General features: G+C 43.9%; 3 protein-coding genes across 4 annotated transcripts; 2 read left to right on the top strand and 1 right to left on the bottom strand.

The window, feature by feature from the left end:
* Positions 1–165: 165 nt before the first annotated feature.
* On the top strand, positions 166–3,356 carry naxe (NAD(P)HX epimerase). The gene is made up of 7 exons (XM_069516695.1): positions 166–294; positions 1,091–1,281; positions 1,370–1,478; positions 1,808–1,918; positions 2,112–2,222; positions 2,538–2,685; positions 2,889–3,356. The coding sequence occupies exons 2-7, from the start codon at positions 1,109–1,111 to the stop codon at positions 3,086–3,088; spliced, it is 852 nt and encodes a 283-aa protein (XP_069372796.1). The 5' UTR covers positions 166–294; positions 1,091–1,108; the 3' UTR covers positions 3,089–3,356.
* Positions 3,357–3,731: 375 nt separating this feature from the next.
* On the bottom strand, positions 3,732–9,056 carry LOC109640409 (sodium channel regulatory subunit beta-1). The gene is made up of 7 exons (XM_020104395.2): positions 8,593–9,056; positions 7,827–7,931; positions 7,576–7,742; positions 6,352–6,589; positions 5,517–5,658; positions 4,427–4,501; positions 3,732–4,221 (listed from the first exon to the last, which is right to left on the bottom strand). Exons 2-6 carry the CDS (start codon positions 7,873–7,875, stop codon positions 4,432–4,434), a joined length of 666 nt encoding a protein of 221 aa, XP_019959954.1. The 5' UTR covers positions 7,876–7,931; positions 8,593–9,056; the 3' UTR covers positions 3,732–4,221; positions 4,427–4,431.
* On the top strand, positions 9,039–14,166 carry zbtb22a (zinc finger and BTB domain containing 22a). 2 transcript variants are annotated; one of them, XM_020104391.2, is made up of 5 exons: positions 9,039–9,492; positions 9,656–9,786; positions 10,506–10,724; positions 11,135–11,903; positions 12,316–14,166. In XM_020104391.2, exons 3-5 carry the CDS (start codon positions 10,518–10,520, stop codon positions 13,434–13,436), a joined length of 2,097 nt encoding a protein of 698 aa, XP_019959950.2. In that variant the 5' UTR covers positions 9,039–9,492; positions 9,656–9,786; positions 10,506–10,517; the 3' UTR covers positions 13,437–14,166. The 2 variants fall into 2 exon arrangements, with proteins under 2 accessions (XP_019959950.2, XP_019959951.2); XM_020104392.2 differs by lacking the exon at positions 9,656–9,786 and having other exon boundaries at positions 9,044–9,492.
* The last annotated feature ends 473 nt before the right edge of the window (positions 14,167–14,639 follow it).

The following is a 14,639-nucleotide window of genomic DNA, read 5'->3' as shown; positions in this document are numbered from 1 at the left end:
CTTACATGATTTTCCTTTTTCTCCATTTAATTAAGTCAATAAGAAGACTTTACATGCAGAATTGACGAGACAATGTTTTGTGCTATTTCTATTTTTATACTTTATACAATCACCCTCATGTTCCATAATAAGAGCATTTCTTAATCTCTTATCTTACTTCCGCCATGAAACGGAAGTACTGTTTTATTTTGAAATCAGACCAGTGTCTCTATAGTCGGACCCGGAAGTGCTGCAGGCCTCAGTGTCTCTCATGTTGTTGATCGACTCCTCAGTTCATCAGCTCTCTACTGATCCGTAAGTTTTGTTCAAAGGAAAAAACGTCTTTGCTGAATCGAAGGCAGGAAACGATCTTTGACATTTACTGAGTGACTCTAACGTGTTTGTCCGGAAACGATCACGTGTTAGCAAACAAACTGCAGAACTGAAGCTAACATCTCAAACTTCCACAGTAGTAACTCACCCGACTGTCAGAAGAGAAGAGATTAACTTCGACATGGTGTCACTGCATTCAGCTGCATGTTAGAATAAGGAGAACACGTGTATAACTGTATTTTAATTTCTATTTATTTATATATATATTAAACAGAACTCTTGTTTTGATATGTACAATGGTAACAATTAAGTCTTTAGTAGTTTTTATACATAATTATTTTAGCACTGATCTACACCAGCTGTTACAAAGTGCTTTATGAATAAAAAATGATGACAGCTTATATCTATCTATCTATATATAGAGGGAGATATATACATATATGTGTGTGTGTATGCACAATTCTGCCATTTAAAAATACTTGTACAGATGATTTATTGTAGAAAACAAGCTGCAGGTGGACGGAGGGAGCCTAGAGAAAAATGCAAGTAAGCAGTGAAAGCAGTGAAACGACGGCACAGAGCAGCGATATCAGCAGACTGTGCAGAAGAGCTTTCATCAACACTCGACGTGTCTGACCCACAGCTTTCATGTAAAAAGCTCCTTGTTCTAACTGAGGCTCCACAGTTACTCTTCTAGCTCATGGAGCCATGTGATCGAGGAGGGGCTGAACTTCCTTCAGCTCAGTTTAGATCGTTGTCTATGTCTCGTCTGTTCCAGCGGTTCGGATCCCTCTGGATGTTGAGTGCGCGGGCTCTGTTTGGGATCGGCGTCCTGGTGACCTCTCGAGCCGCCTCAGTCCTCGCTCAGACGGGGACATGTCCGCTGGCCGCTGCAGCTAACGATCAGCAGAGGAACTGTTTCAGAAGCAGAGCAGCCTCCACCATGGCCCAGTCTATAAAATATCTGGGGTGAGGTTTCATGTCTCGTACACGGAGCAGTGAAAAAAACGTACAGGTTGCATGTGTGTGTCCGAACTGAGCTGTAGATGCTCCGCAGGCAGGAGGAGGCCCAGCACATTGACGAGGAGCTCTTCAGTGAGTACGGCTTCAGTGTGGACCAGCTGATGGAGCTGGCCGGACTCAGCTGTGCCACAGCCATCACACGGGTGAGATTCAAAGCAACGCTCTTATTTTGAAATAAAAATTACAGTGTTTGTCAATCAACAGCAAATTATTCAGAAACTACTTAAATAACTAAATCAAACATTTTTCAAGCATAAATACCAAACTCCTGCATGTCCCTTCTGACCCACACACAACCACCGTCAGATTTAGCTCAGTTACGAGGAAACTGGATTTTTGCATTGGCAGCGTAAGTACATGTCTCAATCAGATTACTCCCTGAAGAAGGGAGTGATTTGATTACTCTGTCAGCTGCTGTCATCAGCAGCTGCTCTTTTGATGCTGTATTGTTGTGAATGCTTTTTTCCTGCAGGCGTATCCAATCACTTCCCTCGTCAAGGCGAGACCGTCTCTGCTGGTGATTTGTGGACCAGGTAACAACGGAGGCGACGGCCTGGTCTGTGCCCGACACCTTAAGCTCTTTGTGAGTGTCCCACACTTGTGTGACAGTAAAGCTGTTTTCAGATCTGCACCGAAGTCCAGACATTCTGCTTAAATATTCACCTCTCATCTGAACGTTCCAGACGTTTTGCAGTTTTTGTGAAAGCATTCTTCACAAAGTCAAACTCGGATGTGTTAGTGAGAATAATATCTTCCTTTGCTGTGCCGTCTCGCAGGGTTACGAGCCCACCGTCTTGTACCCGAAGAGGCCGAACAAGCCGCTGTTCCAGGGCCTGACCACACAGTGCCAGAAAATGGAGATCCCTTTCCTGACTGAGATGCCTGAGGTTCAGTATTAATCAATTATGCATCAGCTTCATCCTCAGTGGTGAAGGAAATGTTTCTGCTTCTTGTGTTTATGAATGTGCATTTTATTTCCGGCTGTGCGAAGCCTGAATTACACAGAATTTGATCTTGGTAAATGAAGTCTCGGTTTAGATGGAGCCTTAATGATCCTCGTGGGTAAAATGGGTTTTATCGCTCATAATACCGCAGTCAGAAATGTGATCAATAACTGATGATGCAAGATCTGGATTAGTCTGTGTTTTGAGACAATGAAAAAAAATCCCCGTTCATTTCTCTGTACGTGATTATCTTGTCAGGCCCAATTGATTGATGAGGCTTACAACCTGGTGATCGACGCCATTTTCGGCTTCAGCTTCAAGGGGGCAGTGCGAGAACCTTTTGGTTCTATTTTAGACGTGCTGGAGAAAACCACCGTCCCCATCGCCAGCATCGACATCCCCTCAGGTCAGTCCACACACAGTCAGAACTTTACAAGGACAAAACAAATAAATTAAACTGTGTAATAAATGTAAAGCTGATTCTCTGGTGTTTATAAATCATCTGTCGTTGTAAGAAAGATTAACTTCAGTCTTATCGATCACCTGAGAAAAAGTTGTTTTATGCTTCTCTGAATTTTTAACCTCAATTAAAGGTGTGTTTATTTAAAGGCTGGGATGTGGAGCAGGGCAGCGCCGACGGACTCCAGCCCGACATGCTCATCTCCCTCACCGCTCCGAAGAAATCAGCCTCCTTGTTCAGAGGACGGTACCACTTCCTCGGAGGCCGCTTTGTGCCACCGGGCCTGGAGAGGAAGTACCAGCTCAACCTGCCTCAGTATCCCGGAACGGACTGCGTCTTACAACTGTAGGAGTTTTAGGTTTGAATAGGACAGGTCTGTTGTTTCCCCAGGAAGGAATATTTCAACACTAATTCACTTTCTTTCCAGAAGTTAGATGAGCTTATAAACACCTCTCATCAAGGATGGAGTGTGAGCCAGAGGGAAACTCATTAACAGATTAGCTGATATACTTTGAGTCTGACTAAGTGCTCGTGGGTGTGCTGTGCCAGAGTCTGTGCAGTATGACGATCATGATGTGGAGCTGGAACTAATTAAAACCAAACTTTTGTTTAACGTGTATTTTGACTTTTAAGTTTGTTCCGAATCCCATCCACTAACGTAGGAGGAGGCAGTGTTTACGACCTTTACTGAAACCAGCCACTAGGGAGCGATCAAGAGGATTTGGCTTCACTTTAGGGGAGCTGTCGTGTCGTCCATCTTTATATCCAGTCTCAAATGACAGTGTTTCCCTAAATGTTGAACTATTCCTTTAAATCTGTGACTGAAACTGGTTCTAATTGAATGACTGGCTTTGGGAAAGTGTTTAAAAGGACGAGAAGCCTGTAAATGTGAAATAATATAAAAAAACATTAAACAAACAGGATCGGAAGCTGGATTTCTTCTCATTATCGTAACCACCTCATCATAATGACAGATGACATCACCTCGTGTGTGTTTTCTCAGATTTTATTAGCACATCTCAAGGTTTCATTGTACGACTAACAACTGCAGAGACCGTCTATAATAATCCGACACATTCTATTTTATAAATAACTTCACCGTACATGTTGTTTGACTCATTATTTAAACATCAGGTGGTGATATAGTAAAAACCTTTCTTTTACAATCAACCTCACGGAGTCCAGCAGACCAACGTGCATTTCCTGTGAATGAGTAACTACATATGCTTTAAGAAATACTGTGTGTGTCGTATATGCTTTTAAACAATGTGGCTCATTAATGCATAATGGTTTCCCTTAAGTGCAGGACATGCTTTTGCACGCAGAAGACTATATACAGTGCTGTTTGTAATGTCACATCCGCTTGTGATGTGTGCTGAGGAAAAGGTCAAATAGAGAGTTGAGATGATGAGGAGACTTGTCCCCGGCTTGTCTTCATGCAGGTCAGAGGGTGGAGGGATGTTTTCAGTCTGTGGAAGAAACCTGAAGGAAAAGACGAAAATATTTTTACCGTCACATATTCAAATCCAGTTCTGCAATAAATCTTTCATAATCGGTTTCGTTACGTCCGCCAAGGAGCTTGTGTTTTTACCCATGTCTGCTTATTTTGGGTTTGATTTAGGGAACTGATATCTGTGAGTGTGGCACTGATACTTTGGAGTTTATTAAATATTGAATTTTCACATACCTTTGCTATTCTCCAACCTGCACCCCTGCACAGTTATCTTTACTTTCCGAGGCTATTGCTAAATATTCAGCATTTCTGGAAGAAGAAATATAATTTAAAAAAAACAAGTCATGAATGTTTTACTCTGTCACAGTGACATGGCTTTTAAAAAAGTAAAAATATAAGTACACAGATAAGATCATACAACAGGTCTTTGTTTCTTTTTTGACTTACAGTAGGGGAGAGTTTGGTTTTTACTAGGGTGGAGGAAGACATGACGGGACGGACAAGACGAAAACACGACAAGTAGACAGACGGAGCGTGAGATGGCAGACAAAGAGACACACGTGAAAACACACACACACACACAGGATGTAAATGACCTGAGGTAAAAAAGTAAATAAGAGGACAGATGAACTAGAGGAGAGGGACATGAACCAAAGAGAGGATGTAACAAAGGTATAATTATAGGTGTGAGTTCAGCAGTGAGACATAAATAACGAAGTAATCAGGTGGAAACACACTTTTCAAAGCATTATTGTAAAAAGAGAACTGAAGGAAAACTCAAATAGAAAATAATCTTGCAGATATTTGAATTTTCACAACTTTGTTTCAATCATGCAATTTCTTTTTTTTGAGATTTCAGGTTTTCAAAGCCTTTTTTTGTCAGTTTCAGAATATGGAAGAATACGTATCCCAAAGGTTTTAACCCAGATGTGTGTTGTTTCTGAATAAACAAGCACGAGAGCATAATCGTTACCAGAAAACAAGGGAGCTGATAGGTCACAAGAAACTGCTAGAAATTACACTTCATCTTCCACAACCGAGCACTGACAAGTTTATTTTTCAACTGCAAAACTAATTTCCGGAACATCTTGGTTACAATCCCTTGAAATCCAAATTTAAAGAACATGTTTATGCTTTTCTTTAAATGTTGTTAAAAAACACAAAAGGCAGAAACATGTCTTTAGCTTTAACAGCCAGTTTTCAATGCTATTTAAAGATTTGCATTGAAACAAATATAAAAACCACAAAAAAAAAAAAATCACCAAAGTTGTAGTTACAAGGTTTTAACAGCACCAACAGACATCAACAAAAATAAAATACTCACGCTGCTTCTCGTAACGCCTCCTCCCCAGCCGCTGCAATCTTTCTGTAGCAGTATATCATCTCTATGAGGAGCCAGACCTGCAGCCCGATGATGGACACGTACATCATGACCTCTGACACGATGGAAGCTGTTCCTCTGGTCGCTGCAAAGGAGGCGGCAGGAAGTCAACTCATCAGACAGACACTCACAACGCTCCTTCAAACAGGTAACAACCCACCGACAGTCGATGATTCATCTTTTCAGCGTGCACGGAGTTTGAGTGTACGCAGCTATGTGGCCGAGTGCTTTTACACTGGAAGAACATTTTCTGGTCAAGGAAACAATCAACTGCGTTTGTGTCCTTCCTGATCTCAGTTGTGCAAGAGTCCTCTCTGGGACATTGTGTGAATCATCATCATCATCATCATCAGAAGCTGCTGTATCTTCACTTCACATCTGATTCACCAGTTTTTCCAGAATATTTAGAGCGATGCAATAAACAAGATCTTTGAGACAAAGAAAACCCTGCTTTTAGAAGATTATCTGTTGAAGAGCCAGCGTGGACAATAAACCCCCCACACTGATGCTGACTTTCTCCACTACTTCAACCCTGCCTCCTCCATGTTAGCGGGTGGGACATGGATGAAACTTCAGAAGTCAAAGTACAGTTTGGTTCCGCTTTGTCTGACAAGAGAAACACGTTCATGCATGACCTACCAACCGAGACTGACTTGCGATTGGACGAGCGCGTGTTAGTCAAAAGTGCAATATGACGTTACGCGTATTCAAGCTTTCTACTTTGTACGAGAGGTGTAAAAAGATCTCGTGCCAAGCAGTGAAGCTGTTGTCACCGTACCTTTGGCCACCACATTGAGGTGAACCACCTTGGTGACGTCAGTGTTGTACTCGTGGTTTTCGTAGAAGAGGATGCGGTGGAAGAAGCAGCTGTAGGTGCCCGTGTCGTTGAAGGTGACGTTGAGCAGGTATATGGATGCATCCTGGATGTCGTTGCTCATTTTGCTGCCGTTCCAATCCACGCGATCCATGAAGTCGTCGCTCTCGATGGAGGCGACGCCCTCGTTGTAGGTGTAGATCTGAGAGACAAGAGAGGTTCATCGAAAAGGCTACTGTGAGAAAACTGCTCATACACAGTTCATTTGCACGGCGCTCAAATCAAATCATCGAATTCATTTTTATGTATTTGTTATTCAATGTTCTCTACCTCTTCAGGATGTTTCCTGAGCTGCTGTAAAATTTCAATTTCTCCTCCAGGGATCAGTGAAGTCTCATGATAGATGATGGGTCAAGGTTCAAAGTAGAGAATTTATTACTGTGAGGTTAGAGGGAGCAGAAGCGGTCGCAGCATGTGTGCGTGCAGGAAAGATAATCAATCCATACTGCCACATCAAGTCAAAGTTATATAAATGACCTGATCCTTAAAACTATTTTGTTGTAAGTATTTAACTATGTGTTTGGGTCAATGTTTTCACCGCTGTCCATTTGTCTGTTTGTTTGTCCTTATCGATTTTCTCTTGTGGATGGGGTGGATGTGTTTTTTATTTTGGAAAATTTCCCAGAGAATAATTCATGGATCTTGATGAAAAACAAAAATCAGGCATATTTAGGGAACAGATTCAAGTCCGTTCTGCAATAAATCCATATTTGGTATTTGGATGTTGCTGCACTGAAGCGCAGTGTACACAGCTACATGCTCAGTGACAGACAGAGGAGGCAGCACAAGGTCAACACAGTCGTGTGTCATCTCTGCAGCTTTAATGATCTCTGTGTGCAAAATATCACAACTGATTCCTCTTGGTGACCTCAGCAGCGGACGCTATCATGTGATCGAGGACAATGTGTGTGTGTGTGTGTGTGTGTGTATATGTGAATGAGAGAGACACAGGAGAGCTTGAGTTTCACTTCATATACATGCATGTGTATGAATATAGCTTATGTCCTGAGGGATGAGGTTTTATTTTAACGATTCTTGGAAGACTAGAACTCCGCAAAGGAGCCACATTAGCGCCGGCATCAGTTTAAAAACACACACTCATTAAATGAATGGTGGATTTGCACTCACATGAACAAAGTCAGCTTCTCCTTTGGGCCTGAAGTACCATTCCACAGTGGATGTACTCTCCACCTCACTCCTCAGCTTGCAGGAGATGCAGCCCAGCTTGAAGCCCTTGCCTGCCACTGCCTCGGTGTCCGAGGACACCTCTGCGCAGGCCGCATGACACCGGTGCACTGTTTAGAAAGGAAAAGAGAGTGGTTTATTTATTTTTATTCAGCTCTGGGTTTGCATGAGGTAGAAACTAGAGAAGAACTCACCGAACAGCGTGCAGAGCAGAGAGAGGAGCAGGAGCTGAGATGCTGCCATGTCACTGGACGAGGATCCTCAAAAACTAGGATTGTTGTTGAAGCTCTAAGTGTCACCTATACACAGAGCACCTCCACGTTTTCAGTGACTGAAATTTCAACTATATTTTGGAGCTTATCTGCAAATTTTAAAAAATCTGTAGGCCAGTAAAGTGCAGACTAATCTCAGTTGTATGTGCCTGGCAGCTCATGCATCACTAAGTGCAGAAGAAAAAAAGCGTATCGGTCCCCAGGCCACTCCCTCCTAAATGTGTTTATGATGTCCTGACAGGCCTGTATTTCTCCTCTCAGTCATCCAAGAGCATCATTAGACTATCTCTTATAGCTGGTGTCTCACAGTGCTCCCCAGATCGACACACTGAGATTTGATTATGTGCTTCCCTGAGGTCCTAATGTGAGATGCACAGAGGGATCATTAGATCTGCCTGCAGGGGCCACATTGCTCTGCTCTCTCTATCTTGACAAACTCAACTCAACGAAACACCGGATTGTGTTTATCCAACGTGCAACATAACAAGAATTGACCTGCACGTCTACAAAACACCCAACATGCCAGTGCATATATTCATATAACATGCATGCTCTATGGGGGATTTAATTGCTACCTCGTGCAGGCAAAGGTGCAAAAAAATAAAAACCGCAGTCCTCGATGTGAGGCCTCCTCGAAGCACAGACAAATAAAATATTCCTCTCCTGTGATGTGCACTTGTAATCTCACCTATCTAATGACCTCGGAGAAGAGATGCGTCCTTCGTGTTGCAGGAAAAAAAAAAATGCGTGAGGACAAGAGCCACGCGCTTCAAATGGATGAAATGAAATGTAAATATGTGCAATAGTCCTGTGCTCGGTCAGCGGAGTGTCTCTCCTGCTCGGTCAGCGGTGCGTCTCCTGCGCCACGGCGGCTCCTCTGTGGCTCCGTGCGGAGGATGCTCGCTGCAGATGCACTGCGGTAAATCCACGCGGCTGTGCGGGGATGACTGTGCAGATGCTGCCGGGGATTTTAAACCTGCATTTGAAAAAAAAAAAACCCCACAACATCCAGCGGAGGCCTCACCTTGACATTACACTGAATCTGACGGGGGATAAAACGCGTCTGGAGCCGCGGTGCAGCCTCTGACATCACGGGGGGAGCTGCTCCTTTAAGCTCCGGGCTGCGGGGAGGGGGGAGCGGGGTCGCTGGAGCGGGGTGAGACCGGCATGGCGGCGCACGGTCCGGCGTGAGTTTCCGATCACGCAACGCTCAATAAAAAATAAAAAAAACCCCTCCGGTGTCCGTCCGCACCGCCATGAAACCCGCTCGTAAAGCACCAGCGAGGTCGACGTCGTCCGTGTCATGGCGTCTCTTCACACTTTTAAAAAACCCCCGGACCAAGACACCCACTCGCGTCGTGCGTGAGGCCGGTGATGCTGCGCTGTCAAGCGGCTAGCATCGACTGTAGCTGCGCCTTCGGGCTAGCCGCTGTTAGCATCTGTTAGCTTGATTTTTTTTTGTTTTTTTTTACGACATAAACAAGCGATGACACTCGTGGGGGATATACACGCGGGATTCAAGATGAAATAATTCGCGGATCTCCACGAAGCCGATTTAAGTTGAAAACTCTTCGTGCGGACATCGCAGGTAAAGTACTGAGCTATCGTTAGCATGCTAGCAAGCGTTGTTAGCCACGAGCCAACGAATGCGGTGAATCACAACAACAATGTGGAGCAGATGTGTTCCTGTTGAGTCAGATTTAACAATGGTGATTACACTGCCAGTGTTGTCGATCGTCTCTGTTTACAAGGTGCTTTGAGGTGAGCTAACATCAGCTAGCTCAACGTAATGATCATCAGGTGGATGCTAATGCTTCATAACAAAGCTCTGCTGTCTGACATTCGTACTGGACACAAGGATTAATAGCAGAAATATTAACAGGTAATTAAACAATAAGTTATTTTCATTACAGAGTATTCTGCTCATTAGATTATATATGAATCTATCACTTATAAACAGCTATAATCAAAGCTCATGTGATTAGATGCTTGAATAACCACTTTCATCAATTGTTATCTCTTGTATATGAGACTAAAATAAGAAATAGTCTAACATCGTTTTAAATAAGAACTGTTTAACATTTCATTTACTGTCTAATAAGATGATTCAGATCACATTTGATTGATAATCAAAGTTGATAAATCAAATATTTACAAAGTAACTTGACTGATTTAGTTGTTTTCTACTTATCTGCTAAAATGTTAATTATTCTTATGAGGAAATATTTGATATTGACATGATTCAAACTACACAAGTTTGTTTATATATATATATATATATATATATATATAGGTATAATATATATCCCCTCACTGATAGTGAAGGTATCAGTAAACACAGAAAATCAAACTAAGCTTGAAAATCTCAAATATTTACATCATCAACACATATTGTACAGAAATCTGTCCTTGATCCAAAAGGGATGTTTCCCTTAAGGAATTGTTCTTCCTTACGACATCAACAAAAATGCTGAAGATAAGATTATTTATTTATAACCTGTTAGGAAACTGAAGAGTCAGCAACAAAAGAAGCACAAGAACACACGCTACGTTAAAAAAAGACATGGAACATCACGAATATTCTGTTGTGTTACTCCTCAGCTTTGTGCGACCATGGATCCGACCTGCAGCGCCTCGGCAGCTCCAGCTGGTCTGACCGTGCAGGTGTGTTTTCCTGGCGCTCGCGCTGCCGTTTTGGACAATCTGAACCGTCAGCGGGAGGAGGGCAGGCTGTGCGACCTCTCCATCCAGGTGCAGGGCCAGGTGTTCAGGGCTCACCGCTGTGTGCTCGCTGCCTCATCGCCTTACTTCCACGACCAGGTAGGCGCAGGTTCATCATCCGTTCTGAAAGGGTGTTGTTGCTCTTTGGCCACGTCGTTCATCCTCTGTGTCTGTCCAGTTCGGAAAAACTCCGGCTACGCCCTCACAACTACATTTTATTTTTTAGATTGCATCAATTTTGCCATTAAAACAGAGATGTTTGAAAACCATGATACAATCACTGTAAGTCAATAACAGACTTCTATAAGTAACTTCCTGTTTAAACTGGGACGCACACGCCCAGTGTACGAGAATTTTCATGTAATCTGTCTTTACAGGTGTGTTAGTGTGTGTGGGCATTGTTTCTGATATGGAGGTAAACCGCTTGTGTGGACGCAGATTATATTAACTTTAAATCTGCCACAGGGTCGTCTGGATGTAGCCTCAGGATGTCTCTTGTCTCTCAACAGGTGTTACTGAAGAATGTCACAACAGTTTCTCTGCCCTCGGTTATGGACCCGGTAGCTTTTGAGAGTGTCTTGAGCTCCGCCTACACCGGCCAGCTGAGCATCGTGCATGACGATATTGTCAACTACGTCACCGTGGCCAGTTTCCTTCAGATGTGGCACATTGTGGACAAATGCACTGAGATCTTGAAGAGGCCCCGGGTTCCAGTAGAAGTCCCCTCTGGAGAGGCCGCTGCAGCTCACCAGGGCACCGCATCACGACAGCAATCCCCCAGCAGCACCGACTGCTTGAATTTGGAGAGGGAGGGAAGAAGGAGGGAGAGGAAGCCTGACGCTCTGCCCCCCTTAGCTACCTGGAGACGTCCGCAGCAGTTTCCTAGATGGGGGCGTCCGCGGCCCTCATCAGCCCAGCACTTAGCTGACACTCAACTCGACACGTTCCCCAGCTACACGGAGAGTGATTACACCAGCTGCGAGGAGGCATGGGTGTCAAGCCACGTAAAAACCAGCCACTTTGCACATGATGGTCCTGGACACAGCAGCCGGCATCACGGGGGGTTTGCCAGTGGAGAGACATTAAAGCAGAAAGTCAGGTTTCAACAGCGGGGAGCGACGCCGAGTGCTGATCGGCTGCTTGATAGGAGCAGAGGAAGCGGAGATGGTGATCAGAACCAAGAGAAGAGAAAGAATGAGAAGAGAGAGATTGAGGCAGATGAAGGAATAGGTGACAATGCTTCAGAGAAAGAGAGCTTCGCACAAATGGGACATTGTGGTAAGATATACAAGCCTTATTTCACCGTAGCCAGGAAAGAATCCTGCTTTAGCTTCTACTAGAGACATTCATTATTGCATTCAATGTTTTACTACAGTCAGGAATTCAAATACTTCTTTATATAACTCAATGTTTGGGTTTTAGATTTTTCAACATTAGTGACATGATACCTGAATTTAGCTTCTGATACCAAATCTATACTTTGTAAAACCTTAGTTTTGTAAAAACGAACCGTCACGCAAAACGTTTCCCAAAATGAAATACTAAAATTAAAAAAGAATCAATGGAATATCACAGCTTTATAACGAGCCTGTACTTCCATTTTGGCCCACGTGTTCTTTCTACTCTTCTTCTCAGTACAGAATCTAAATAAATATAATCTAACTCTGTGCATGTGATCTGTTTTCTCCAGCTGACCTGCACCAAGTTTCAAATGAGAACGCAGAAGCCGCACAAGCCACAGGAAAGACTAGCACGGACGTGATGAAGGAAAAAGTGCAAAGAGATTTGGTGGGAAGTGATCACTCCTCCAACCTGCCCAGTGTTCATGCTTACCAATCAGGTGATAGAGATCTGGGCCCGTCCTGTCCGGATTCAGCCCGGCAGCAGTGGCAGCCGGGTCCCTGGTCTCATCAAGAGCACAGGCCTCAGGAAGGAGAGGCCGGCAGCTGCAGCAAGGATGAGGATGAGGACGAGGACGAGGAGGATGTGGATTTTGAATGTTTCACTGAAGGGACCTTTAACAGAGACACGTATGATGAGATTGAGGATGGCACGGGACAGGTTTCCCAGAGGCCTTTGGTGCCTGCATCTCCAGACTTCACCACGGCAGCCTCCGAGGGGCACTGGCCCTCCACCAGCGCGGGACACAGTGGATCATTGACCTCCACCTCCAGTCGCCACTTGTCCCCATCCTCTGCCGCTTTCCCTCCGCCCCCCTCACCCCCAACCCCCTCTTCATCATCCTCCGTCTCACTCGCCGGCGCCCCCTACACAGGAAAAGTCCACTTCTGCCACTGTGGCAAGGCCTACACTCTGAAGAGTATGCGTGACCGGCACGTGAAGATGCAGCACCTCAATCTCCGGCCTTTTGGCTGTCCTGTTTGCACAAAGTCCTTCAAGATGAAGCACCATCTGACCAAGCACCTTAAGACCCACGGAGGGCTGCGGCCCTACGAGTGCGGCCTGTGTGGGAAGAAAGTCATTTGGAGAGACAGCTTCCTCAGGCATCAGGCTCGATGCGAAAGACTTGCCTCCAGCTCCTCTGCGAACAGCCACAATGCGAGCACAACTGCGGCAGATATGGATGACAGCTACGGTTATGGATTTGACGAGGGTGAAGCTTTTCTCGTGACAGGAGGACAGGTGAAGGTGGAGGAGGTGGATTTTCACGGGGGGATGGAGGGCGGAGGGATGGGTGGGCTGCTTGGCAGCGTGTCTGGGATTGTGGATGAGCTCAGAACTCAAACGCAAAATCTGGACACTGGTCACGTTTTTAAAGAGGAGGCGAGTGAGAGCTTTGGCGGAAACTAAATATTAATGTGAAACAGGTTTGTGGCACCTGAACTGTATGTAGATAAATACATATAAGACGGACAATGCATCACATGATCACTTTGAAAGTCTACGGACACGAATCATTGAGGGTTTCTTTGAGAAGCTGCTTTATTCGTTTTTTATGTGCATACATTTCATGTAATGGGTAAAAGCTTCATTTGTGCAGTGTCATGTAAACTCAGTTCTTGTTTTGTGATACTGTAAACTGTACATCTTAAACAAGCCATCCTGTGAATGTACTCCAATAAATTTAAAGCAACACTCTATAACCTGTACTTAGCAACAGCGCCCTCTAAAGCCACCTGTTAATTATTTCTGTTGGGATCCGTGTCCGAGCGATTACGTGGATTTCATCAAGAGAAGAAACCACTGAAACAAACCCACCGAACTCTTAAGATTTCACGGCTGAATATTGGAGATGAACTCCGGTTTTTAATAACTTCTAAATCTTTTGAATTCAGCTTCACTCTTCAACTTGATTCTGACAGATGAAGCTGAGACTCTACGTCAGTTCCAGACTTCTCACAGGAAATCGAACCCACTCACCAAAGCTCCAGACGTTCAGACTGAGTGGGAATGAAAGAGGCACTTTAAACTACAAACGTTGCATAGTGTTGCTTTAATTTGCATTTTGCACATCGTTTTTTAAATAAATCTGTACACATGGGTCAATCTTGATATATAAGTTAATAAAGTTTGGATGTTAGATTGTTGAATGCTGTGACTCGTTCTATAAAACCCCCCTCGCTTCACATGAACAGATCCTAAGTGAGATAGGAGGGAAAATATTAGATGTTTGATGATAATGAAAATGAAATGAAAATACAATAGATTGACTTGAATTGAAGAAGGGAAATATAAAACCCTACTGAAAAAAGACTAAATCATTTTTAAAAAAATGAAATGTAAAAGAGCGAGGCAAAGCCTGATCCAGGAAGTGAAGAAATACAATTTTACCTTTCTTCTGAAAAAAACCTAAGCAAAACGGGCAAACATACATTATATGTGTAACCACAAGCCAATTATCTCCAGGAAGCTCCGAGGTAATTGTTGTTTTGTTGGTGGTTGTTCTTGAGCATTATTTCTAATGTGAGAAACAATGTTCTTCCTGCCTCTAGAGTATTGACGGTGGAATGAAATGAGGACGACTCATCCTTGTCTAGTCTGTAGGATGAACAA

This window comes from Paralichthys olivaceus, chromosome 20 (genome assembly GCF_024713975.1).
Source record: "Paralichthys olivaceus isolate ysfri-2021 chromosome 20, ASM2471397v2, whole genome shotgun sequence".
Taxonomy (NCBI): Eukaryota; Metazoa; Chordata; class Actinopteri; order Pleuronectiformes; family Paralichthyidae; genus Paralichthys; species Paralichthys olivaceus.
Note: the sequence above shows the minus strand (reverse complement) of the source record. Positions and strands in the feature narration are given on the sequence as shown.